Source organism: Pochonia chlamydosporia, chromosome 6 (assembly GCF_001653235.2).
Source record: "Pochonia chlamydosporia 170 chromosome 6, whole genome shotgun sequence".
NCBI lineage: Eukaryota > Fungi > Ascomycota > Sordariomycetes > Hypocreales > Clavicipitaceae > Pochonia > Pochonia chlamydosporia.
In genome coordinates, this window is record NC_035795.1 from 1,083,411 (window position 1) to 1,108,260 (window position 24,850).

At 50.2% G+C, this 24,850-nt stretch overlaps 6 protein-coding genes across 6 annotated transcripts; 4 read left to right on the forward strand and 2 right to left on the reverse strand.

Annotated features, from left to right (window-relative positions):
* Window positions 1-1,646: 1,646 nt before the first annotated feature.
* VFPPC_09226 (mitochondrial-processing peptidase subunit alpha protein) lies at window positions 1,647-3,263 on the forward strand (the record flags this gene model as incomplete). The annotated part of the gene is made up of 2 exons (XM_018287797.1): window positions 1,647-2,345; window positions 2,400-3,263. 2 exons carry the CDS (start codon window positions 1,647-1,649, stop codon window positions 3,261-3,263), a joined length of 1,563 nt encoding a protein of 520 aa, XP_018140952.1.
* Window positions 3,264-5,237: 1,974 nt separating this feature from the next.
* VFPPC_09225 (hypothetical protein) lies at window positions 5,238-5,879 on the forward strand (the record flags this gene model as incomplete). Its single annotated transcript, XM_018287796.1, has 2 exons — window positions 5,238-5,620; window positions 5,699-5,879. The coding sequence occupies 2 exons, from the start codon at window positions 5,238-5,240 to the stop codon at window positions 5,877-5,879; spliced, it is 564 nt and encodes a 187-aa protein (XP_018140951.1).
* Window positions 5,880-6,902: 1,023 nt separating this feature from the next.
* Window positions 6,903-8,108, forward strand: VFPPC_09224 (triacylglycerol lipase FGL2; the record flags this gene model as incomplete). Its single annotated transcript, XM_018287795.1, has 1 exon — window positions 6,903-8,108. The coding sequence occupies one exon, from the start codon at window positions 6,903-6,905 to the stop codon at window positions 8,106-8,108; it is 1,206 nt and encodes a 401-aa protein (XP_018140950.1).
* Window positions 8,109-12,793: 4,685 nt separating this feature from the next.
* VFPPC_09222 (hypothetical protein) lies at window positions 12,794-14,232 on the forward strand (the record flags this gene model as incomplete). Its single annotated transcript, XM_018287794.1, has 5 exons — window positions 12,794-12,805; window positions 13,093-13,100; window positions 13,210-13,563; window positions 13,659-13,746; window positions 13,867-14,232. 5 exons carry the CDS (start codon window positions 12,794-12,796, stop codon window positions 14,230-14,232), a joined length of 828 nt encoding a protein of 275 aa, XP_018140949.1.
* A 1,219-nt stretch (window positions 14,233-15,451) lies between these two features.
* VFPPC_14560 (hypothetical protein) lies at window positions 15,452-15,949 on the reverse strand (the record flags this gene model as incomplete). Its single annotated transcript, XM_018292328.1, has 1 exon — window positions 15,452-15,949. The coding sequence occupies one exon, from the start codon at window positions 15,947-15,949 to the stop codon at window positions 15,452-15,454; it is 498 nt and encodes a 165-aa protein (XP_018140948.1).
* A 3,576-nt stretch (window positions 15,950-19,525) lies between these two features.
* Window positions 19,526-23,711, reverse strand: VFPPC_09221 (SacI domain and endonuclease/exonuclease/phosphatase family protein; the record flags this gene model as incomplete). Its single annotated transcript, XM_018287793.1, has 4 exons — window positions 19,526-20,837; window positions 20,899-21,118; window positions 21,176-22,998; window positions 23,062-23,711. The coding sequence occupies 4 exons, from the start codon at window positions 23,709-23,711 to the stop codon at window positions 19,526-19,528; spliced, it is 4,005 nt and encodes a 1,334-aa protein (XP_018140947.1).
* Between the last annotated feature and the right edge of the window lie 1,139 nt (window positions 23,712-24,850).

Below are 24,850 nucleotides of genomic sequence, written 5' to 3' on the forward strand. Positions count from 1 at the left end.
AGGACAAGTTCATGTCATCAATTGATGTCGCTTCAGAAGCGACACAACAGCCCCACAGCGGCTCGCACAGCGGCTCGGCCGTTACCGCTTCGGGAACATGGAATATCCAGACTGGTCGTCTCGTCACAATCTTTTCACGTACATATTGTACGGCCAGTGCATGTTCCGTAGCGCTTGTTGCCATTCCCGTGCGGTGCGGGGTCCTAGATGTATCTGTAGGGGTCAATTCAAAAGGCTAAGCTTATTACAATATACCAGACTGCAATACTCTCTTCCTGAGGGTTCCTTGGTCTGCCTAGCCTAAGCCCTCTGTTCTTCATATAGTACATGTCTTTATTCCCAACTTGACGGTTTTAATCTAGTAACCCCCTTTGTCTAGGGTTGATCGGCAATGACTTCCTTGAGAATTGAGGGTTGTACCGTTGACGATGCGATTGCCTTGGGTCGCAATAATGGCGCTGCGTTCTGGGAGCAGCCCATGTGGAGGATGATGTGGCCAGAAGAAAAGACACAAGAGTTTATGATTGAACAACTACAGAAGCGTATGCCAATGCGACTACTAATAGATCGCGATGCGATGCGACATGAGAAGGCTGTGGATATAGAGACAGGCTCCATTGTTGGATACGCAAGATGGGCTTTCCCCAAGGGTGTCCTCCTTGAGCAAGAATGGCTATCTGCGCAGGTACCAGATGTGGATGGTAACCAGATGAAGGCATTTGAAGAGCTTAATCAGTCTTCCTGGTGGGAGGCCAGAGAAGATTTGGAGCCTTTAGATCGCGAGAACGAAGCAATAAGTGACCGTATACTTGCGACGAGACCTTATATCAGTAAGTTATCATTATACAGTAGATCAGGCCGATGAATATTGTTGGCTAATAGTGTACGAACAGAGCTGGACTATTTAGCTGTTCACCCCCAGCATCAGGGAAAGGGCATCGCGACAGCACTTGTGCGTAGCGGGCTGTTGCAGCTGAAGAAGCTAGGCATACCTATTTTTGTCTTTGCATGGAAGTCTGCTCGAGGTATCTACTTGAAGCTGGGGTTTAAGGAAGTTGACCGCCTTATTCAAGACGATACCTCATATGGTGGCACAGGTGAATACGGCGTATATTTTATGATTTACGAATTCCCTGCAACAATGGCTAAATAAACTACAGAGATAAGTCTACTAGAGACGCAAGTTCGTGTAAAGAAGCCTTCTATTTTGAACCAGTAGCTGTTCGTAGTTTGCAAGTCACATCCGCCCTCCCAGGTGGACTTACATTCCCCAAAGACGAGCAGCTTTGTTGGAGAAGCCTAGGTATATGTAATGTATTGGCATCAAATAGCATTGAGCAACGCTTTGCTCGATATTCAGACTGCATATACTCACCCCCTCTTAAGTCTGAAGGGTATAAGCACGTCAGCTGTCATATATGTAGGCAGTAGCCGAGCAAACCGACCCGCCGTCAGCAGATTTGTTCACCTTTTCCCACATTCACATTGAGGGCTGTTGCATCCTAGCCCGCGTTGATTCAATCCACAATATTCTCAAGCCGGTTTCACACAGTAGCAAAAGTAAAGGTATTAATAGATGAACGCGCCTTCTACTGACTTCCTTATTCATTAACTTTAAATTAGCCCACAACCCCCAGTTGCCTATTATGGATCATTCATCACGAGATGAAGAATGGGATGCTCTCCCGTATCAGCCATTGGGAGAAGGACCAACCCCAGCCGCTCATGGTCATCGCAAGACGAGCCTATTTCTCTGTGCGTTTCGGATAGGCAACAAAATTTACCATCGTGGTTTCTGGATCAGTGCCTTCCTGTTGTTCATCGCATTGGTTGTCTTTATAATCGATGGCTCTGGTCACCTCCGCTCCTCTAGTTTCCGTTCGGCAAACTCGGCTGAGATACCTGCACAAAGCGCGGATCCCGGTGTGAAAATGCCAGGATCTTGCACAACATGGCCGGTCGCTGGCGACTACTCCTACAACGAATCTGCCGCGAATCGTCAAAGCAAGCTGCGCCTCGATAGCTATGCACCAGCGGGTGGATGGGAAAAACCTCAGGGCACTCGAGTGGTCGCCGTCGTCTTCTACGGTCGCCGCAGGACCGTCGATATACTAGACTGCTATCTGCAGCAGAACCTCGCTCGCAACGGTGGCTATGTTGACCAAGTTCAGTTCTTATTACATACTACCGACCAAGCCGATATCTCATACATCAGCCAGCTTGCTTCACAAACTGCCGAATATCGTGTCCTGGGCCCTGGAAATTGTAAAGGAAACGATTACGGCTGCATGTGGGAGTCACTAGTCGAGGATAATACCATCTATGTTAAAATCGATGATGATGTGGTACGTCATTTATCGCCAATTATACAGATATTGTGTGCTCACCAGCAATTTCAGGTGTATATTCACCAAGATGCCATACCACAGCTTGTGAACACTCGTTTAAAGGAGCGATTCCCTCTCGCGATATCAGCGAATCTCGTCAATGCCCCTGTGACAGGCCTGGAACATTATCATTTTGGGGCCATCCACCCGTTTTTAGTTGACCCAGCTGATGGGCCATCATACGAGGCTTCCGAGAGTTGGCGACCATCCGAAAAGCCCTTCTACCCCGAGGATAAGATGCCTCATTATCAAGACCACAACGCTACTCTGTTTCCGCACCCACCATATCAAGGTCATACCTGGTTACTGATCCAAGGCGACAACAGCTACAACCTACGCAAGACACCCATAGGTATCAACTTTGGGCGCAACGCTGGGCTTCATGACCTGTACATGACGGCGTGGGAGTCTTGGGCCTGTGGCGCGCAGCAACAGTACTCGCTGCTGCGAAATATCGAGCTGAATCAAGTTTCAAACTACTTCTTTGGACGGCCCATCAGATATGCCACTGACACGTCCATGTCACCTTTGAAGAGCCCGGAAACAGACACACAGCCAGGGGCGGAGCAGCTCTTCGACACCCAGTACAAGCGAAGCAACATTATTTTCATTGCAATGTGGGGTCACGATATCAAGCTTACGCTGCCTCTTGGAGAGGATGACGAGCTAGACATGACTCTCTATAAACCTAGGAAGCTGAAGCGACCGTTTGTTGTTGACACACGCAGCGTTATTGCCCATTTTAGCTTTGGTACACAGGCTGATGGGATGCGCTCGACTGATTTGCTCGATCGGTGGCGGGCCTTGGCCAACGAACTCGTTTGCAAACCAAATAACCTGAAGGCGCCGTGGGACAGACGGTGTCCTGGATTCTAGTTGACCCTGGTCTGGCCAAAGATTGCAAAACTTGTGTTCTATGAATACAAAATGGCCTGGATTAGAATAATCTAGGTGGTATGTTGAGCAAGACAATATTTTGGTAGTCTAAAAAAGGTTAAAGATATTTTTATAAAGGAATTTAAACTTTTTGTTTTTATATAGCCTTTTTTTACTTACTAATATTTTATTACTCTTAATAAGCTAAACTCTGGTTAATTTAAATTGTAATTTACTTATTAGTTTTTCTTTAATAAAAAAGAAACTATATATTTTTAAATATAAATAAAATCTTTCTTTTCTTAAGGTGTATTTATATATTTTATATAATTAGAAAAGAGATACTAGAGAGAATTAATATTATATATAGCTACATAGCTAGCTCTTTAGCCTTAGTAGATGAGGTTAGGCATCTTATTTTTACCCGATTTATTGGTGCAAGCCAAGGCATCACCGTAGACCTCCATTCCTTACTATTTTTGTGCCTAATATACTATCAGGGATCAATTAATAGTAAAGCTGTACTAAAGCTTGTTTGCAGGAACTGGACACACTTATCCACACCATCACTCATCACTCACCACCACTCCACGAATCAAAGTATCTACTCAGCCATAAGCAAAGCACAATTCATCCGACCAGACCGACCTCAGCAAGGGGCCCCCGTAATTCAGTGTTGCAGATAGAGCCCGTACCTGTCAGCGATCGACACCCACCAGCCCCATCAAGATGAGACGCTCTAAACATTCCCGTCCGTCCAATCACCACGCATGATAGTCATGGTCAATTGCCGTTCTTTGTCCTGCGGCTGTTGTACCCAATTCTTTAACTGGGCTGCCGAGTTATGTTATCGGGTGTTTATTGCGTTGTTTTTTAAGAAAATCTCGCTTCCACACATGGCGAAACATTGTGGATGGAGAAAAACATGGTTTGCGGTTCGTCTGTTGTTAGTCAGGTACTGACTTATTCATGGTGTCTCCATCAATCGCACAAGACAAAATGCATCGTGATTGCCGACATAGTCGAGCGCATGTGAAAATTCAGAGTACCAGAAAAGGTCATCGTGATTGTCGGCATGTAGCATTCTCAGCACCGCGTTGCATCGCCGGCGCACCAAGGTAACGACAGTCAGGCCTGCATACGTGTACATATGTAGGCATACTTGAGCACATGCAGGGTTGCACGATCGACAGGGCTGGCTATTGCTCCTTGTCGTCAGCATCCAACGACGATCCATTTACCATGCCAGTTCCTAGTAATACTCTTCCGAATGTGCAGCCCCGTACATTACAGCACCAGACGATGTTGAAAATTCATCGCCATGACCATCTTCACAATCTTCACCGCAGGTCCACGTAGCAGAAACAGCTCAAGGCGCAAAGCAGAAAAGCCACCCAAGAGCGCGAATTCTTGTAACAGCATCAGAGCCCATTTTCCCCGTAGAACCCAAAATAAATATCTTCATGTATGAAAGCAAAAGCCATACGCACCATCTTTTATGCACGCTATCCACGTTCCCACCGACGCCACCGTCCCTGTACTCCATCGACATGCATCCTCGCCGTGGTGTGAACAGGGAGTGTATTCTTCAACCTCGCCAGCAAGCCGGCTTTTCTTGCCAACGGACTTTATGTACAAGGTGTAAAGTACCGCTGGTATCAATGTTTGCTGGCTGCCGACTCACCTGCCTACGGTGGCCACATCAGGAAGTGATGTGTTGCACACGACTTACACAATGGAGCCATATTATCCACGCCCCCTTGGCCATTACTCTTCTGCCTTCTTTTAAATATATCTGTTCTCCTTCCCTTTTCTCTCATCCTAGATAAACTATATTCCTTTCCTTTCTCTATAAACCATCGGTATCCGTAGGTTCCTTTTTCCTTTTCTTTCTTTCGTCCCTTTCAGTACAGAACTTTGACAGTTCTCTCCCCTGGTGCAAGTCATCAGGATATACCACAAAAAAAACACAAAATGAAGTTCTCTCTCCTCTTTCTGGCCGCCTTGCCAGCCACTCTCGCTTCTCAACTGGCGTATACTCCTCCCGCGGACCTCGTCGAGAAAGCCAAGCACGGCAAGCACCACTGCGTCCTGCCTTCAGAGTACCACGTCAGGGACTTTACCGCCACGACGAACAACACCGGACACAGCCTGACCTCGTACAAGTTTACGTTTCTCAACAAGGCGACCAATTCGTCGACGGCATGTGAGTACGGGCCTTTGTCTAAGCCTGTGGTTTCTGCCAACAGCGGCGGCTTGCCGAGATATGCTTGCACGAACAAGGATGTGAGCTTTGTCTGGCAGAACAGGCATAAGAAGTTGTCCATGATTCAGAAGGTGTGCCCTGATGCAAAGGGGTAAGTTTTATGTTTTCTTGTCTTGCATCGTCGTGGCGTGACGGCCGTTGCTTTATTTTGTATACTGACATTCGTTAGACACTCCGAGTATGAGGCCTCAGGGACGACTCATATTCCTCTGTCTTGCGGCCTCAACACTTGCCAGACCAATTCTACCGACCATAGGGGCATCTTCACCAGCATCAACCCTATTAAGCATGGCCGTGTGATTCGACACAACAGACGCGGCGTGGCTTGGTCCTTCGACCTGGCCAACTAAGGTTGTTGGCGAAAGGTGGTTGATGCGGTGGATAAAGAGATCGAAAGTGTCATGTTAATGAGGATTGCAAATTCCTAGCCAATGACGTTCGATTGATGGATTCGCTTTTCCCGGTATATATTGTTCTGCGCTCGCCTCACGTCCATTCCATTCATGGGTGTCGAGTCACCCGTGTTGGAAAGGGGGGAGACAGCGCCTTGATCGCATGGAGACATGCATCCTTAGGAGTGTACGATTTCGACACGCTATTATAGACAGAGTCTTGTTGCAAATTCAAGTCCCAGATTGGCATACACGTTGGTCGTTATTCATCATCCTCGCTGGAAGCAATATCGTCACCCGTGCACCCTTGAGTAACAAAAATGTCAGTCAGGTTTGCATCCCATCCAAAAATAACTTGACAATAACTTTACCCGTGGCCACATCATCCCCTGCAACCAATAACTCGCCGCATGATTCAATGTTCCCTGGCCGCATCCCCTGCACGGCTTGGCTTGCCGGCCTTTTCCAAAGCAGGGCTGGTCCGGTGCCAAGTGCACTTGCAGTCTCGTCGCCCCTCTTCCCTCCGCATTTTTTCACCTGTTGGCGCATGGAAATGCCCGTACCGCCTCGGCGGGTGATGAATTAGTCCAAGTAGTCACGAGACCTCATCCAGTCAGTCAGCCTTTGTGCAGAGGCTGACCAACTTTTGCTTTTCTCACCGTTTCACAGTAGCTGCTGTTTTTTTCCTCCTGAAATTGTGATTGTATTTTAACCTACTCGTCCCTTGCAATCTATCGTCAATCAATATGCGCTGCATCTGCTAATTGCTCTTTCCGACCTCCGATTGACGATCCTACCGTTTGCCGATCCGAATCCACAGAAACCCCAGGCTGTTGCGCGACGGTTTTGTGGCTGAAGGAGCAGAAACGTTTGTTGGGGAGCGACAACACCAGATGAACCACCCCTCAAGGCGGCTGGGAAATCAACGTTCGTTGATATTGTAATCGCAGTGATACGATATACCACGGCCAAGCATCTACTATGCGGTCTTGGACCTTGGTCCAGCCTCTGCTGTGGGCGCAGTTGGCTCACGCTCACTCAAACCAACACCACGTCATAGACTCGTCTCAGTCACCGCATCATCCACCGTCACCGTCAAATATCTCGACCTCATTATTCGCCAGTCTTGAGCGTCTGTCTAGATTGGTAGACATCTCATACTGCATCGGCAATACCGGCATCCACAAACCATTCCATTGTCTGTCGCGATGCAAGGAATTCCCTGATATTTCGTTGACCACCACGTGGAGCACAGGGTTTCTCATGGGCGACAGCTGCGGGTACATTGCGTTAGACCACGGCAAGGCGAATTCAAAATCTAAAGCGGAAACGGCCTCTGATAAAAAAGGAGCCATCATCGTTGCTTTCCGCGGCACATACAGCATCGCCAACACCATCGTAGACCTGGGCACCATCCCGCAGGAATATGTACCGTATCCCGCTCCCGACGATGACGACAAGGACTCCCAGCAGACTCTTCGTCGAAAGTGCAACAACTGCACTGTGCACATGGGCTTCCTGCAATCATGGCGGATGGCCAGGACAACAGTCATCCCGGAACTCAAAGCGCTCAAGAGGAAATACCCAGGCTATCAAATCCAATTAGTCGGGCACAGCCTCGGAGGCGCCGTAGCCTGCCTTGCAGCGCTGGAGCTGAAGCTATCTCTCGGCTGGGACAACCTCCTTGTCACGACGTTTGGCGAGCCCCGCGTAGGCAACTACCAGCTAGCTCGCTTCATCGACAAAGCCTTCCACCTAGACGGCCCATCCAACCTGGAGCACAGGTCCTACCGCCGTGTAACTCACAACAACGATCCGGTTCCCCTCCTGCCCCTCGACGAATGGGGATACAAACCCCACGGAGGAGAGATTTACATATCCAAACAAGAGCTTCAACCTACCGAGATTGATGTACGAACCTGTGTTGGTGACACCGATCCGCAGTGTAGCGCCGGTGCCGAGACCACTCTGCTCGAGGATGTGCGACGCCTGCTTCACTTTGCGCGGGCATCTCCTTCTATTGAGGAGTACATTGCTGCGAGAACGTTGCCCACTCGTCTTAAGCTTTGGCAGCTGTTCTTTGCGCATCGAGACTATTTCTGGAGGTTGGGGCTGTGTGTGCCTGGTGGTGATCCGGCGAACTGGGGACGAGGTTGGGCGGAGGGATTCGAGTCGGATGAGTTGTAAGGATATGATGGGGACGTTATTGGTGAGATGGTGAAACTTGTACTGTTTTTTTATTGCATAGCCTTTTGGAAAGCTAGATACCCATAATGAGGAGCATGTTTATGTTGCAGTTGCCCGAGGCATGATGGCCATGATGACCGGTGTTGCAATTTTGTTGTAAACCATACTTTACACTGGATGGAGCGACTTATAAAGGCACTCTCTTCATGAGCGGCTTGTTTCATTGAGTGATCCCGACGTAGCAGAGCCGTCTGTCGACCTCGAACAGTAGGGTAGTTAGCTGAAAGAACCGCGCTTTACCAATCATAACACTAATGCAGAGATAAGTCTTGGTGTCGGTATTTTAGACTGATATTCGTGGCATCGAGCACCCAAGCAAATTAACGGCCTATCTATCAAACTATGTCGCGGTTTCACTTTAGTCAATAACAGCTAGACTAACGTGCAAGGACGTAGATCTCCTGGGTCTCAGGAAGGGGAATTCATCATGTGCAGTATGTTCTGGCAGCCATTGTGGCGATGAGGTGCATAGTATCCAACTGGTCATTCCGCTTAAGATACAGTTTAGAACGTAGCCAGTCGATCCTTAAGCAATAGCTTTGTTCTGTTGTTTGTAGGTAGCTACGTTGTGTGGCCGTGTGTAGTTAATAAGAATAATTGACTAAAATTATAGCTATATTACTATTCATAAAACAAAGAAAAACGGCCGAACTGTCCCGTCCTAGTCTCTGCGCAGACGAACAGGCGGAACTGGAGCAGTTCACATCGACACTCTACTCAGCAGCAGACTCTTGTTCCTATTTGAGATAGCATTGCTCATGCCTTTTGCATTACCTTAGGATATAGCCGCTTACTTAGCATATGGGCGTTAGCAAACCCCGCGGTACTACCTGTAGGGAGGTACGTTATTCCTGTTATATATTTTCAGAATGTGGTATTATAATCCGGGAGTATTTGCATAACACGGCCAATGTTGTTCATAAATCTGTCAACAACCGAGAACTTCAGGTAGCACAGGGATCGGCTTGACGTTTCACGTTGGACATGTTACTTGACAGTTTGTTTACATAAGCCTATGCATAATTCCTTTACAGCGACGTCCAAAAGTGGTGGATTGTATTCTCCTGTTTGAGGCACATCTCGGTGGACGCAGCAATTCCACTTAACCCAAATGGTTTGCTCACTGTCTGGTCGACAAAACGTGGAATCTCACCAACAAGGGTCAGCTGTGGAACGCACAGGGAGGTCAAAAGTATCGACCAACCAAATGTACCTGATATCACGTAAACAACAACCATGCATTGTGACTTGTTAGAGCATACTTGAGTATGGCCAAACCCTTTTGCCCCCAGCTGCAGATCTCAGCAACGATGGCCAACCAAATGCGGGAGTGTCACACTGGTGATCGATCCTCTCACCAGACTGCCCAAATGAGTGGGCGCATGCGGCTGCCTGCAATCACGGCGTCATACCTCAGCACCCCGAGGCTGAGCCACGCGATAGTGATGAAGCATTCCGTTGTTCGTGCGAGAATCAAGGACGAGTGCGGCAGGGAGGGGTAGCCATGACGAAATGAGTCACATCGTTGACCTGGCGTCTGGGAAATTGCCACCACAGACCCCCTTGCGGGAGTTTTGATTCTGTCCGTTCACCAAGCTGGTTGGGCTAGCAAGCTTGACGGGGGTCATCATGTGAGATTGAAAGCGTTGCGCAGGACCCTGGCGATGAGATGGCGCTTTGTTTGAGCCTTGTTGCAGAGATTCATGAGACAGCACCTCTTCTCAATTTGATAAATGGTACCGTTCCACGTTGAGGATACGGCTCGCAGTACCTAACATGGCATAGTAGATAGTACGTAGCACAGAAAAACAAGAATTAGATCTGCAGGTTTGTGTTTGCTTTGATATATGATGACCAGAGTCAACATGAGGAGCACCTTGCAGTCAGACTGGGGGCGTCTCTCCCCTACAAGCCAAGAAAATCAAACCTAGCCGACCAAAGCCAATAAACAATGCCGCGTTGTTGCAAAGTGCTGGATCAGCGGTGATGAGCAAAATATTGTGCTCGTGTGAAGAGCCTCTCTTTCAAACATTTCCTGGGTGCAAGGTCATGAGAGCACAAACACGAAATGAAGAATGAGGTGACAGGGTTCTTGTTTGGGCAATGCCCAATGATTTCACACAGCCGAGAAGAGCTGTTTGTTGGAGAAATGTCAATTCTGGCGCTCACTAGGCGCTCGTTTCCTGACGACCCTGTCTAGCTTCGGCCGTTGTGTTGGTGTTCCGTTGGACTGGACTGTTGACTGGTGGAGTGGCATTATTCATTAGCCCGGGCCGCAGGTACTGGTTCTCAATCGCACGGAGTATTCTAATGTTGCATTGCGGCGTCAACATATTGGAAACTAAAGTGACTGTGGTAGGTTGATTGGATTGGACGTGTTGGCTTCCCGACGTCGTGTCGCAGTTGTGTTATTCTTCTTCTGGTGGGGGCCTGGGATTGATGAGATCACCAGGCCAAGAGCTGTTGCTGGCAGAGGCTTGTGATTATTACCCAGGTACCCTATCACAGATATTAGTCTTTAGAGAGTAAGCACAGTTCGCACAAGGAGAGCCTGTTCTGTCATAGCCAGATGGATAACGCCGCTTGTTTGGCCTAGATGATGGCAAGGTTTCTGAGGAGTCCCTTCCCCCGTTGACGGTCATGCCATATGAAGGGTAGACAATAACAGAGCCTCAGAATACGTGAGGTCTTGAAGAACCACGAGGGCGGGTCTGATCTGTGATATGGAATTCGGGACATGGATAGACGCATGGCCTTCATGCACAAGGGAGGGACGAGGTGACTGAGGTCAACCGGAGACAAACGAATGGAGTGAGGGTTATTGGCACAACACGCATGGCGCGAGGCATCCCGCATCAACTGGCGTGATTGGGCAATGATGCTTGATTTGGAGTTGGGGTCGAGCTGAGAAGCGCACTGTTGGCATCAACATTGGAAGATGTTGACATTTGAAGTCAAGTGTCAAGTTTTCAACTCGACCTAAGGCAAGTGTCAGGGAGCATGTTGCTTCGATGCCTTGGGCAGTCACAAGCAAAGCAGGGCAAGGCAAGAGCAAGGCACGAAAGGATGCATATATTGCTTTGTTGCTTGCAGTCATATTCCCGGTACCCTGTACGGAGTACAATACATGGACTGAGATCGTTCGCGAAATATCCGATTGCTCGAGTCGATTGCCTGGGAATGGCGAATCCTATCGACAGCATGAAGCATCGAATCTGGTTGTGACTCTTCTAGCACCTTCGGCAAAGCTCAACATCACTGGCATCTTGTCTTCTCACAGCTGCTCCGTCTATCGGATTCCGTCTGATGCTGTTTGACGTTTTTTGGCAGTTGAGTGGCCCGACAGGTGCAAAGCCGTTGAGGCTTCCCCCTCTCTCGCCCCTCGGCCACAAACGCAGCTTTTTCAATGTTCAAGAGCATCCATGTTCCAGGTTCAGATGTTGGTATCCACATTGGCCTCGTTCGCCCACAATCATCTAGATGTCCACAACATAGGAGCCGGACTGCACACGCGGCTCCACCAGTGGCCCAGCCCGCTGGCGTCCGTCCACATCCCCAGTCTGTTCAGTCCATGCCTGGTCCAATCCACGGTCCCAGTCCCGGTGTTGAGTTGTGGTTGCCGCTGGGTGCTCACCTGGCCAGATGAGCTTTTCACTCTGCTTTGGGAGGAAGCACCAGGGAGGGAGCGAGAGACAGGTGAGTGGTGCGTGGAGTTGGTGGTGGCATCATGGGGGCTTGAGATGAGCACGAGCAAGAGCAAGATATTTCGCCGTGTCAAACTGGGCTGGGTTGCGACAGTTGGGCTTGCGACCAGACGCTCGTACAATTTCAAACGTCAAGTATCTCTCAAATGTACTCCGTGATCTACTAGGGGTTGTTTCTGCGTAGACTCGGCTAGCTAGCTAGCTTCTTCCCTCTGTTGAGATGAAGAGCAGTCGGACAAGGCCGCGAGCTCGAGCCACGCAGAGCAGAGCAGAGCAGAGCAGATCCGGAACATAATAACAAACAAACAGCCATCATTCATGGCCCAGCTGCAAATGGACAGGCAGTTCAAATGAGTTGGTCGAGACATGGAGTGAACTGGACGTTGAGCTTGCGCATTGGTCACTGCTCACTCGAACACTTGAGTCTCTCTGCCCGTCTGTCTGTGAGCATGTCTGCAAAAATCAGTCAGTATGTACTTTGTGGTCAGTGCTAGCAACAACACAGCACCAGATGTTGAGGTGCGGCCGTGTCTGGCCAACATCTGAAGTCAAGGTCCTTGTCAGGTCTGGCCTGGCCTGGTCTGGTTCAGCCTGTCAGTCCAAGTCTGTCCCAGCCGCCTTCCTCCAAGTTCTGCCCAGCTCCGCCCCGAAAGGGTCCCCCCCCCTCCCTCCCTCTCCAGTCCGGTCTCTCTGGCCTGGTCACTTCAGGTCTGCTGCCAAAAACCTACCAAATCCTCGTGCTTCCAAAGAATCCACAATCCAAAATACAAACAACACCCCCTCATCTTGTCCCCTTCGACGCCTTATCTACAGACCCCCCGAACACGCTTTTTTCCACATTTCTCTCGCATCATCTTTTTTTGAATCTCTCTTCACACTTTTCTCGACACTTTCTCCCCCGTTATCTCTCCATCCACAAAAATGGCTACTGAGGTAGGTTCTTAGCTGATGCTGTTTCCCCCTCCCTCACCTCCTCTCCAACTCCCACCACTGTTGCGGCTGATGTCGTCTATTGCCTCATCTTGTCCGCCAGCGCGGCTGCGCAAGTTCGTGACTGCGGCTTTGTCTAATTACGATGTTTTCCTTGCCATGTATGAGCCTTTTTGATCAATCTTTGCTGCCAGACGGCTCGTGGCTCCCTTGTTTCCCCTCTTTCCACAACTCCTTGTTTACGCTTTGATCCATTGTTACATGTTGCTGACGATATTTCTTCTCTCTAGCGTGAAAGGTTCGTCCGCCTTGACTCCTTCCGGGGAATTATCATCTTTTCCCCTGAGATTTGCATCCTCGCGCCGCTGATTCGGAAACACTGACACTTTTCTCGATGGAAACTATAGCAAGACCTTCCTCGCCCGCCTTTGCGAACAGGCTGAGCGCTACGATGAGATGGTCACCTATATGAAGGAAGTTGCCAAGCTTGGTGGCGAACTGACCGTCGACGAGCGTAACCTCCTCTCTGTTGCCTACAAGAACGTCGTTGGCACTCGCCGTGCTTCGTGGCGCATCATCTCCTCCATTGAGCAAAAGGAGGAGTCCAAGGGTTCTGATAAGCACGTCTCCACCATTAAGGAGTACCGGTCTAAGATCGAGCTCGAGCTGGAGAAAGTCTGCGAGGATGTCCTCCAGGTTCTGGATGAGTCGCTTATTCCCAACGCCGCTTCTGGCGAATCCAAGGTTTTCTATCACAAGATGTATGTGAAACCCGAAGCCCCCAGCTTTAGGCCAACTCCTTGCCTCCACAAGCCATGTCCACAGATGGCTAACCTTTATTTTCCCCCTCTTATAGGAAGGGTGACTACCACCGATACCTCGCTGAGTTCGCCTCTGGTGAGAAGCGCAAGGGCGCTGCCACCGCTGCCCACGAGGCCTACAAGGTTCGTAAAATGTCGCACAGCATGCCACCACCCAATACGTCGTCTATTTGCTGTGGCACATGACAGTTCGCTCTTCCATGCTGCACGTTCTTGTTGCTAACCGTCTGTAAAAAACTTCAGAATGCCACCGATGTTGCTCAGACTGATCTCACCCCCACCCACCCCATCCGCCTGGGTCTGGCTCTTAATTTCTCGGTCTTCTACTACGAGATTCTCAACTCGCCTGACCGCGCTTGCCACCTCGCCAAGCAGGCCTTCGACGATGCTATTGCCGAGCTCGACTCGCTCTCAGAGGAGTCCTACCGCGACAGCACTCTTATTATGCAGCTGCTGCGCGACAACTTGACGTTGTGGACTTCATCTGACAACGCCGAAGCTGAGGGCGCTGGTGCCGCCGATGCCCCAAAGAAGGAGGAAGGCGAGGCCGCAGACAAGCCTGCTGAGGAAACGAAGGCCGATGAGCCCGCGCCTGAGGCCACCAACTAAATTCTTTTCTCACATCATCGATATCATGAGCATTTCGGCAAAAATGGTACCGAGATGCGATGTTTGGGCCGGCTTGTTCCCGCATGAACCCCCTTATTCATGCGCGAGAACAACCGGATCGTGTTTTTAGGGTCTGGCAGGCAGGTGAATATTGCGCCGGTGCGCAGATGCGTTGATACTTTATTTTACGGCAATCGGGTGGAGGGGTCATGTTGGTCCTTTTTTTTTTTTAATCGACTAGGGAAAATGGAAATTGGGCTATGTCAAGGCATGGTTCCGTACGTCTTTTGTCCGGCTTCACCCCTTTTTGTTTTGGACCAAAAGCCTTCTGCTGGTTAGTTTAGTCTCTTCTCACGCTAGGGACTCTACATACTGGTGTGTTGGTTTTACCGGGTACTTCTAGTACTGCGGATGATGCCCTCCCCCAGGAGAAGGTTTGCCTTGGTGTCGTTGTTTTACATGTTTGGTTTGACGACTCGTCGAATCGAGTCAATGCAAATGTTGTTATTGTTGTTTCTTGGTTTTTCTCTTTTCGTCCCCCTTCCACTATTGTTATATTTGTTATTTTTAGTTGCTGGCTACCCGGTTTCCTCCTACACTATGGCCCAGTCTCTCTCGGGAGAGAAGGAATCGTATCGTGGCTTTTGCATCTTGGTTTCATCCCCCCCGCACAAACTAAAAATTACTTATACCGTTCGCCATGGCCGATAATGAGTGAGGGATGAAGGACACCGCTTTGTCTCGTTACCGGGCGGCTCGGACTTGTAGGAGCTGGATTGTGGATGGAGAAACTAGTACGTTTCAATTTGGGACCGAACGTTTTGTGTCTGTGATTCGGTGCTACCGGGAGAGTGGTCTAGTTGCACTTTAGGCATGGGTCAATGAACAAGAAATAAAAATCTAAACTATTTCCATGATATGTGATTATCGTAGAATGTTTTGCCGTTGATGGTCCAGGCAATTAATTCACAGTCGACTTTGTGTGTATGAATATGTATGATTTACCGATTATGCTAAATAACTATAGATACAAAACAGTAAGAGGGAATATTCGAGGCAATCATGCCAGACTCCGTCACCAAATGCCCAATATGCAAACGCCATGGTTCAAGCTTCCCATCGTTTCTTCTCATCATTGTCTCATATTGTGTGGCTATCAAAATTCATCAGACCCTTTTACGCCGGGTATCATTCTCCATTGTTAAGTTCCAGTTCAAGTTTATGAAGTCGCTGCGTGTTGTTGCTCTAATAGGCGAGCGGCCCTTTCTAATCGCTCCTGTTTGTCCTTTAGGCCGCCACCTGCACCGACCTTTTCATCGCTGCTGTCTTCGCCGAGATCAACTACTTCTTCTTCGACAACGGCGGCGGCACCTCTCGCATCAACGGGCGGTGGAGGGGGTGGTGGTGCGCGGTACATGGCGGTTCTGATGGCCGGCTCACGATCCAACTCATCCTCGTCAAGGCCACCGAAGCGGCCACCTGACAGACGGCGAGCAATGCGACGCCAGAATCGACGGCCCCGCGACATGGTACCGCCGCTATTTTGCCGTGATAAAGAGTTTTCGGCAGATGAGTGCGTGTCTGAGAAAGAGGCAGCTACGCCGGTGGAGCTGGCTGCCGAGGATGCAGCATCGTCAATTGCCGAAGCAACTTCGGACCGCCATATGAGAATTCGGTTCTGCGTCGACGCAGAAATGGTTGATCTCTGTGTAGCCATGGCCAGTTTGCGGGATGCCGAACTCTGGCAATGGTGTTGTGATTCGGCTCCAAGTGCCGAGGAGTGAAGTTGAGTGAGGGTCTGTCTGGTAGGGCAAGGCTGAACCAGAACAAAAGATAAGAGAGTGAGGAATCGAGGGTGTCAGAGATTCTTCTGGGAAAGATCGCCAATCGAAGAGAAGATATACTCCGCTCCGTACTCCTTTTCAGCCCTCGTTCACCTCGCACTGAAAACAAATTGGTCTTGGACGGCCCCGCGTGTTCAGGCAAGGGCTCTCACGATCGAAATTTTTGGTACTAGGCTCTATGATGCAATGGGGGCGGCACTGGCAGGTGGTTGGTGGGTAAGTCGTGTGCTAACCCAGAATATGGTTCGATAGAAGTTCAGAAGGTATTTCGGTTGTCTGAGTCAGTTCTGCAGGGTGTTCAGGATCTCAGATCGTGCCCATCGGGCCGGTGACCAAGACCAACTGACCGGTACTGAGGGGACGTAGGGTAAAAGGAATTGAAATGAACTCAGTATTCCGTGGAAAAAGGTTACTTCGGGATTGCTAGCTTCTTGAATCGAGGGATGCGTGGGATCGGGGGATGACCAGGGTACGTGGGTTCCAGTGGATTATAGTGCCGTTGTCCACCAGACCCAATGAAAGCAAGCGATATTATCGGTGCGGTGGTATTGAAATTGTTTCGAAGCCGAAAAGTAGAATAAAAAATATCGGTATTTGGTTGATTCGATTCAACCACGCTCGCCCGTGTGTTTGCCCACAGAGGACCGGACGACACTCAGGGTTGTATTCGAGTGGTGAGAAGGACGATAACGAGAAGCGTTTCAAGCTTCCCACGCAGAGGACATGCAGTTTGGGGCAAATTTGAGTAGCAGAGCGTAGGGAAATGAACTTCGCTGGGTGTGTCGTTCTGATTTTCGAGTAGGTGGGTGCTGTCGACTTTAAGGGCTGCTGGGGTTGAACTCGTCCTGGAGACGCCTTGGGTTCGTAAGTCCAGGTTTTGCCTGTTTGGGGACGGGACAGATGTGAAGTACGGGAAGAAGGGTCAAAGCTGCTGAGGAGAGTCAAGTAGGGTCTGGTCTGGTCGGTCTTGGTCTGGTCTGGTCTGGTCTGGTAGCAGGGAGTATGGGCTGTTGGATGGCAATCAGCTCTGCCACTTCCCGCACCACGGCAGTGGAGGGTTGGGTTGGTGCGTTGGTGGGTTGACAAGCTGGATACCTGCTTCAAGTGAGCTGACGGAAGTCTTGGGCGATGGCGATCGCCTCGGTAGCCAGCCGAAGCTTAATTGCGGGCATGAAAGGGGGGCTTCAACGCAGCACAGCACGACCCATTGGTGAACGAGCAGGCATAATACACAGTCGAGTGTCTTCCCTGGCACCATACGATGGTGATCGGTTATATGCCAAGGTACAAAGATGGGGTTCGACATTGGTGAGCCGGCCAGGGTGGTGGCGTGGCTGGGCAGAGGCCAAGCTGTGGAGGGTTGAACGAAGCAATGGATATTGGTCTCGTGATGGCACGATGGCGAGTAACTTATCAATTGATCTGTGGGACTGCGCACCTAGGTAGTTGCTATTATGGAGCACAGCTGACGAGAGAAGGTTCATTCCGCACAACACAAGCAGGCAAGCTCGGCTTGCTCCTTCCCTCTCCGAAGCGACTCCCAAGCGATCACAGAACCAGACCAGTTGACATTTATGGCACGGAGTCCGGAGCAATCAGTGCCTGATAGACCAGACCTCTCCTGTAACCTGTAAACTCGTCACATGCACAAGCTTCACGCCCATTCTGCCCATCTTCTCACAGAGGGAAATATTTCAACCATCTGTCAGTCCACTTGCTGGTGATGTCCAGACCCCGACCTGCGTGCTTCAGTGGGTGGTGACAACCTCTCAACCTGGTTCAATTTTCGGACAATTCCTACGCCCACCCATCGTTGCCCACATCGCCCACATCGCCGCCGCCGACATCGTGAGGCGGTACCAGCCAAGGCCATGGCATTCACCGCAGCCACTCACCACACCACCAGCCAACTACCGTGACGCATTGTCACGCTGTCTGCACCTGAGCATGGGCCCCCAGTAGCCTTGGCCTGACGATTTATCACCTGCGCGGTCGAGCATGTGGAGACTTCTCAAGCCCCAAAGTCTGGGGTGCCACTGGCAATCCCAGAGAGGAGTTGGAGGCTGCTTCAGCTAGCTTCACTCAGGAATAGTGAGACCACCATCAGGGTCCATTGACATTGACTGTTGACTGCCGTCGTGCCATGATCTCGTTGTCGTCCTTGGCCTGCTCACCCTTGCACTTGGGTGAGAGAATGACTCCGTTCGGCTTGTTATGTTTCGAACTGAGAAGCTGATGACTCTCAGCTAGGCACCGTTTCGTTACCCGTCACCAGCGTTCGCCTGTACACGAACTTTGTCTCCAAGTGCTCCGCAAGTGCACTGGTTGTCTTTCGTGGCTGACAAACACCGTACGGGCCAGTTCATTGGGTTCAAACCCAAAACATACCGCGCACTAACTTACCAGCCGACCAGAAACGCGATACCAGTGTCCAGGCCCATATTATCTCCAGCCACCATCCCGTTTGTGGAGATGCAACAGGAGCAGGGTTCACTACTAAACCCTGATAATATCAAATCGACGCCCACTGACCAGCTTGTACAAGGCTTTTGTGAACCACTGAGAGCTGTGGTATCTTTTAGAATCGTCCTTGATTTCAGCACCTGATGTGCTCGCTGTATCATATCTTTGAGAAGAATCTGTCAGGGTCCTAACTGTGGTAGCATTGAGGCAATTCGTCTCGCGTCACAAGCTGGGTCACGGTCCTCACTGCCAACCGTGTGATGAGCGAATATCACTGGGTCGCCTCACCCACTGGGTGTTGTTGTCTGCAACTGTTGGTATCGTAGTATTGTGACGACGAGATGCCATCCGTGGTGCATTTTGCTGTAAGTGGAGCAGTTCAAAGCAAGTCATTTCACCAAAAACGAATATATCTCATGGGCGAGGCGCATGTTGTATTACTAACACTAGACCCGTGTGAAAAGCCCTAGTGCCGTCGTTTGCTAGTATCCAAAGCTCGCAAGAGCTGGCTCAGCTCATTCATGCCGGGCAATCCGTGTCCCAGGCCAGTGCCGCCTTCGAGTCCGAACTTCTGAACCGGCTCTCCTCCCCAGGTTCTCTGTGAATTACCCGCGCCTCGCGGCAGAATATCCGCCATTTTCTGTCATGCAGTCCGTCTTCACAGTCATAACGCGTATGCTCTGTGCAGCATTGCATGAGTGGTCCTTCTGAAGGCCATGATGCTCTTTACCGTCTATTTCATGTCTATATTCCCCTGACATATTTTTCCTAAGTGTCTCTCTTCCTCCATGCTGCAATGCCATGTGTTTGTGGCGTTGACAAACCACTGGACAAGGTAGCATCCATCATTTATTTCAATGTCATCCCCACTCCAACCACTTCATGTATCCAAAAGCACTGTCGTGTGGATGCTGTCTTTGCCAGCGTCAACGACCCCTGTCCTATCCGACCAAAGTGGTCCAAAGCAAACCGTCACTCCCTGCATCCTATTGTTTGGTACTCGGCTGCAGGGCTTCCCACCCGCCAATACCTTCACCGCCATCATTTATCGAGTCTAACAGGTCAACGGACGAAGATGATCCTGCAGCCGCCTGCCGGTGGCGATTAGGGAGTGGAGGATTAAACCCGTTGGTGTGCCCCGCTGGGCCGGCTGCTCCCTTGTGAACTCCACCCTTTGCACTCGCGGCCATTGATGCTATTGACGATGGTGGTTGAGAGGAATTTTGCTGCTGTGCCACGGCCACGGCTTTCCTCGCCAATGATGCATGCAGGCTGGCCTGTGATGCGCCAGATTCTGAACGTGCAGGAAGACCAGGTGTGATGTCGTCACTTCGAGCGGATGTGCTTATTGTAGAGCCAGTTGTTGTCTTCGATAGAGGTGAGCCCGTCGCGAGATGGGCGGGCTTCTTGCCTACTGGAGGGGGAGATTTTCCGCTCTTACTACTTGCAAGCTGCTGCGAGAGCTGTGACACCTGCGATGCTTGTGAAGCGACGGAGGCGGAGCGAGGGGTCGTGGGTAGAGGTGGAAGCGTCTGTGTCCTCTCCAGGTGGACGCCGGATGGTGCTGTAGATCCGGACGTGCTTGGTCTCGAATTTGCTGTCTGTCGTCGAGGAGGCGGCGGCGGCGGCGGTGGCGTAGCAGATTTGCCAATGTCAGATTGACCCCGGATGCTCTGCTCATCATCTAATCGCAGCCGTCCAACTTGTGCCGGCAACCTTGAAGGGTCGTATGGTGGCGGAAGCTGCTTCCTTTGCACCGGCGCCCGATCAGCCATTGTCTTCGGTAACGACACTTTCTCATACGGAGAACTAGACAGGCTAGAATGGCCTGGAGACGGTCTCGGTACCGACACCCAGTCGGGCTCTTCACTTTGACCAAATGGATTTGACGGCCGATTTGGATTCAATGCCATTGGGAGTCCATCTCGACCATTGGGCACCGGCACTTGGGCACGCGCGGGCTGTCGATTATCCAGCCACCACTTCTGACGGTCTGAACTCGCGGGCGGAAGACCAGGTTCGATGGAATCGTACCCAATCAAGTCCTCGTCGTCTGACTCGTCGCCTTCACCCAAATTCGCAGTAGGGTCGCCAACATCTGCTTTGCGGCGTTGATATAGCTCACGGCTGATATTTTCGCGTGTTTCTTCGTCAACAATGTTGACTCTGCATTCGAACGTGGCGTAGACCGGGCGGTGGTCCGAAAATTTGAGCGGCGCCGAGTCATACGACAATTGGCGCAGATTAGAGCCTTTTCTAAGTATACGGTCTGTCCATGCTGGGATCCGAGCCTTTTCACTTTTTTCACCTCGTTAATACCGCGCAGACGACTAGGGTTCTACGTAGAAGGGTGACTTACGAACTGTCGTAGGTGTCTGATCCTACGTCGAATTTGTACGTGGGCATAAAACTAATGCGGGCCTCAGAGTAGAATGGGAAAGACAGCCCAGCCACCATCTGGAGATTCAGTTGGTCATTTTCGTAGAGCGTCGCCAAGTCTCGCTTTTTAATCAGCGCCTTGGCAGCTTCTAAACCCAGCCCAATGCGGTAGTTGAAGTCGCCCATCCAAATAATGGCATCTACACAGATGTTAGTTAAAGCTCAGCTTATCCCTGACGAAATAGCAGGTGTCATACCATGATCCTCTATCCCTCTATTCCTTTGAAACCGCAAACCATGGTGAATCGTAGCATAATCTCTGTTCCTTTCATCATAATTCGAAAACCCAGCTGCCAGATGCGCCGTGACAAAGCAAATATGCGTGTTGGCATAATCAAACCGAATGGCCACAGCTCCCTTGTTGCCGGCCATCCCTGAAAGACCAGTCTTCTTGACGCTTCCTTCGACGTTTTTGATATTGTTCAATATGGATGTTTTTACAAATATGCACAAAGCAGCTCCAACTAGTTGTCCGCTTCGTAAGAGGACGTACTTATCACCTCCGAGGGCAGCTTGTCGTTGGTTGAGTGTGCGCTTAACGGCTTCTTCCCATAGATGCTTTCTCGAGGGGTCGCTGTTCATGATTTGCTGTGGGCTTAACTCCACGATCTCTTGGAAGGCGACGACGTATATGTCTGGCTGTTCTGTATCTGCGATAGGTCCGAATAGCCATGGGGAAAGGTCGTGGCCTATGCCGTCTGTGCGACCATTGAGGTTGAATGTACCGGTCCAGATGGTGATGTTTCTGGACGATGTGAATTCGTCGCTCCGTTTGGATAATTCGATGGAAACGTAGTCGCTGATGGGGTCGAAGAGGTGCACTGGTGCTTGTCCCATGAGGCGGCCCAGCAGCATGTCAATCGTCACTTGTCTGGATGGATCGATAAAGTTGTTGTGGTATATGCGTTGAACGGACTTGCGCATATCTGCCACGGCACCAGCCAGGGACATTTTCCCATGTCGAGTGAATGATGTTTTTAGTGCACCTGTTCCTGCGTAGATTTTGGAGAGGGAGTCACCATTGTCTGCCCAGAGACTTGAGTGCCTCATCCAGAAATCGGATGCGGCGTAGTCGCTTCGATGGGCTAGGAATGTCTCGACGGCCATTTGTGAAATTAGCGTCTGGATCAGGTTTGTTCGGTCCAGACAATCCAAGCAGTTGGTACGGAAGACGCCGTCCTGTTGCAACACGACTACCATACGGCCTCGGTTGCTGCCAGGGTCTTTTTCAGCCGGGTCATCTGTTTCCTCTGCGAGGAAGTACGCAAATCCATCTGTTGACCCCTCTATATGTCGTCGGATGTCTTTTGCCGCTTCATATCCAGCGGGCCCTTTGGTTTCGGCGTGGAAATCGTAGTGCGTCTCGAGAAGTAAAGCGCGCTCGGCTGAGCCGCTGCTGGACTGACTTTGTGGAGAATGTCGGATGGCGTTGCGGTAAAGTGTGCTCAGCTCGACTTCGGCAGGTTTCGTGTCGCTTAGCAGGTTTATGATGTGGACTGCGCCGTAGATGTGTTCCAAGTCTTCGAAGTGTTTGTTAAACGCGGGCTGAGTTCCTTCTGGTGATCTTGTAATGGTAATTTTCTGCCTGCCTGGTAGTAGGTCTGCGGCTTGCTCCCAAAATACTGGTACTGACCCTCGAACTTGGACATATGAGAACAAGGTGCCGGCAGGGCTGCAGAATATCGTTTCCGTCTCTACAAAATTTGCTACGTGGCCGTCGTCATCAATACCACGGGAGTTGAATCGGGTGCCGGCTCTTCGACATGATAGACGTGAAATCAAGCTCATGTAGCTTGGCATTCCGTTCCTCGGCTCTCGTATGGGAGATGCGCTTTGGGGAATGGTCATGGTTTTGCAGAATCCCCGGATGGCGGATGTGAGAATTCGTGAAGAGTCTAGGGCTTCTCGCTCCGGGGGCATGAGCCGAGAGCGAAACTCGACAAGTGGACGAATCATGAATGAATTCCACAGATATGTGTCGTCAAAGTTGTCAATGTCGAACGAATTGGAGTTGATGGATCTGTAGCATTTAGTAGAATTCTAACGTATTGGTGACACGTGTGATACGCCACGGAAAGCATACCTATCTTGTAGCCTGTTTGTCAAGTCGAAATCAGTACTATAGTAGAACGAACCATTGCTGAGCAGCTTTCGCAACTCATGACACGGATGCTCCATGGCAACCTCTCGACGACCTAGAGTCTGACCATATCCAGACTGGCTGCTGTATGTCGACATCGCATCGGAGAATTCGGGCTCCATAGATTCCAGTGGCACAACATCGTCATAGTCGGCACTGCTGAGACAGTAAAAGTCCACAGTTGAAATCTTTTCCACAGTCTCTCCGAGTCGAATAGTGGCAGCTCGAATGGCGCGAGTGATGACGGACAAGAACACTTCTCCATTAGCGGCAATCAAGCCCAGGGTGCCGTACACGGGTCTAGGACTCAGTGGACGATAGTCTTTCAACAGTTGGCTCGATATCGGGGCAAATTCCACCATGCACTTTGCAGCATGGGGGTCTGCAGCTCCACGAGACTTGTTGGAATGGAGAGATGTCATCGACCCATTGTGGGGGGTATCGCTGCTCGCGGACGAGCTGTATCGCAAAATCAGAGCATGAGAGGACGATACAATGGCAATCGATCGGTAGGGATGGTCTCTTATGTAGAGTTCGCTCGATTTCTCGGGGGCTGGAGCCTGTGCAGCCCACGAGCTCTGTTGGTGCTCCATGGCGAGAGTGGGAGCATTGGCTGTCGCAGTGCGGGCGAGCGGGATTCGGTCTTGTTACGTAGGGAGGATATGCATGTTTCAATGGTCGGCTGCAAAGGGATTAATGTGAAGGGGATGTTTGTTTGAACTGATGTGGTGGAGAGTAGCTCGCGCAGCCTGGGCCTAAGTGTGAGGTGGTCAAATCTGGAGATGACGTCGGCTGAATGATAATATTGGGAGGCTCAAAGCGAACTCAGCCCCACGGTGACACAAAAACGAGCAAAGAGAGTAAGTTATCCGTAGGTTTGATTAGGGTGCTTGGTGTAACACGGCATAAATAAAATAACTCAATTCACAACTTCTGCTTTGGTCTGTTTCATTCGTTTATTATGGTCACTTCCAGTGGTCTTGTCAGGACAAGTTGTGTTTCTACGTCCCTAGAGGCTGATGGCGCGCTTACGGGTAGCTTTGAGGCATTCGATTGGAGATGGCTCTGTGAGCATCACTGGTTACACGGCACATGACAAACACCAACTTCGACATATTTATCCATGGCAAGCAACATCACATCTCATTACACAATCATACCGAATGCTGGTTTGCCTTGGTAGCTTCGAGATTCGCCTAGTCAGGAAGACATCTACCCTGGAGGCGTTCAAGTTTTGGTCATTCGTGACAAACTTTGATGTGGCCCGACCAGCGCAGAATTAAGCATCACCGAAAACAACACAGAGCTGTACGACATATTTTATTGGCCAGGCACGACTGGAAAACTATTTCAAAGATTCGCCCCGTGGTGCTTGACCCGACATCTTCGAACACTCGGAACGGCCCATCGACATAACCTGGCTGTTGGCTTTTGACAAAATGGGTTGAGACTGTCAGGTCTCAAAAAGACAAAGAGTGAAATGAAACAACAAAAGTTGCAAGTTGAGCTTCAGATTCGAAATTGAGATCATGCTCTCTATTTAGAGAGCGTTCAGTCTCTTCCTATCATATGTTTTTATGGTAATCATCACAAGCTCATATGGAGAAGAAAAAGAATCTTGTTGCAATTTCGCACTTCACAAAATATCAGTGGGACACGCTTAGTCATTCACAGATGACTCAGCAAGTACCCACTGACCTTCACTAAGCCTGTTTTGCGCTTAGCTCCGAGG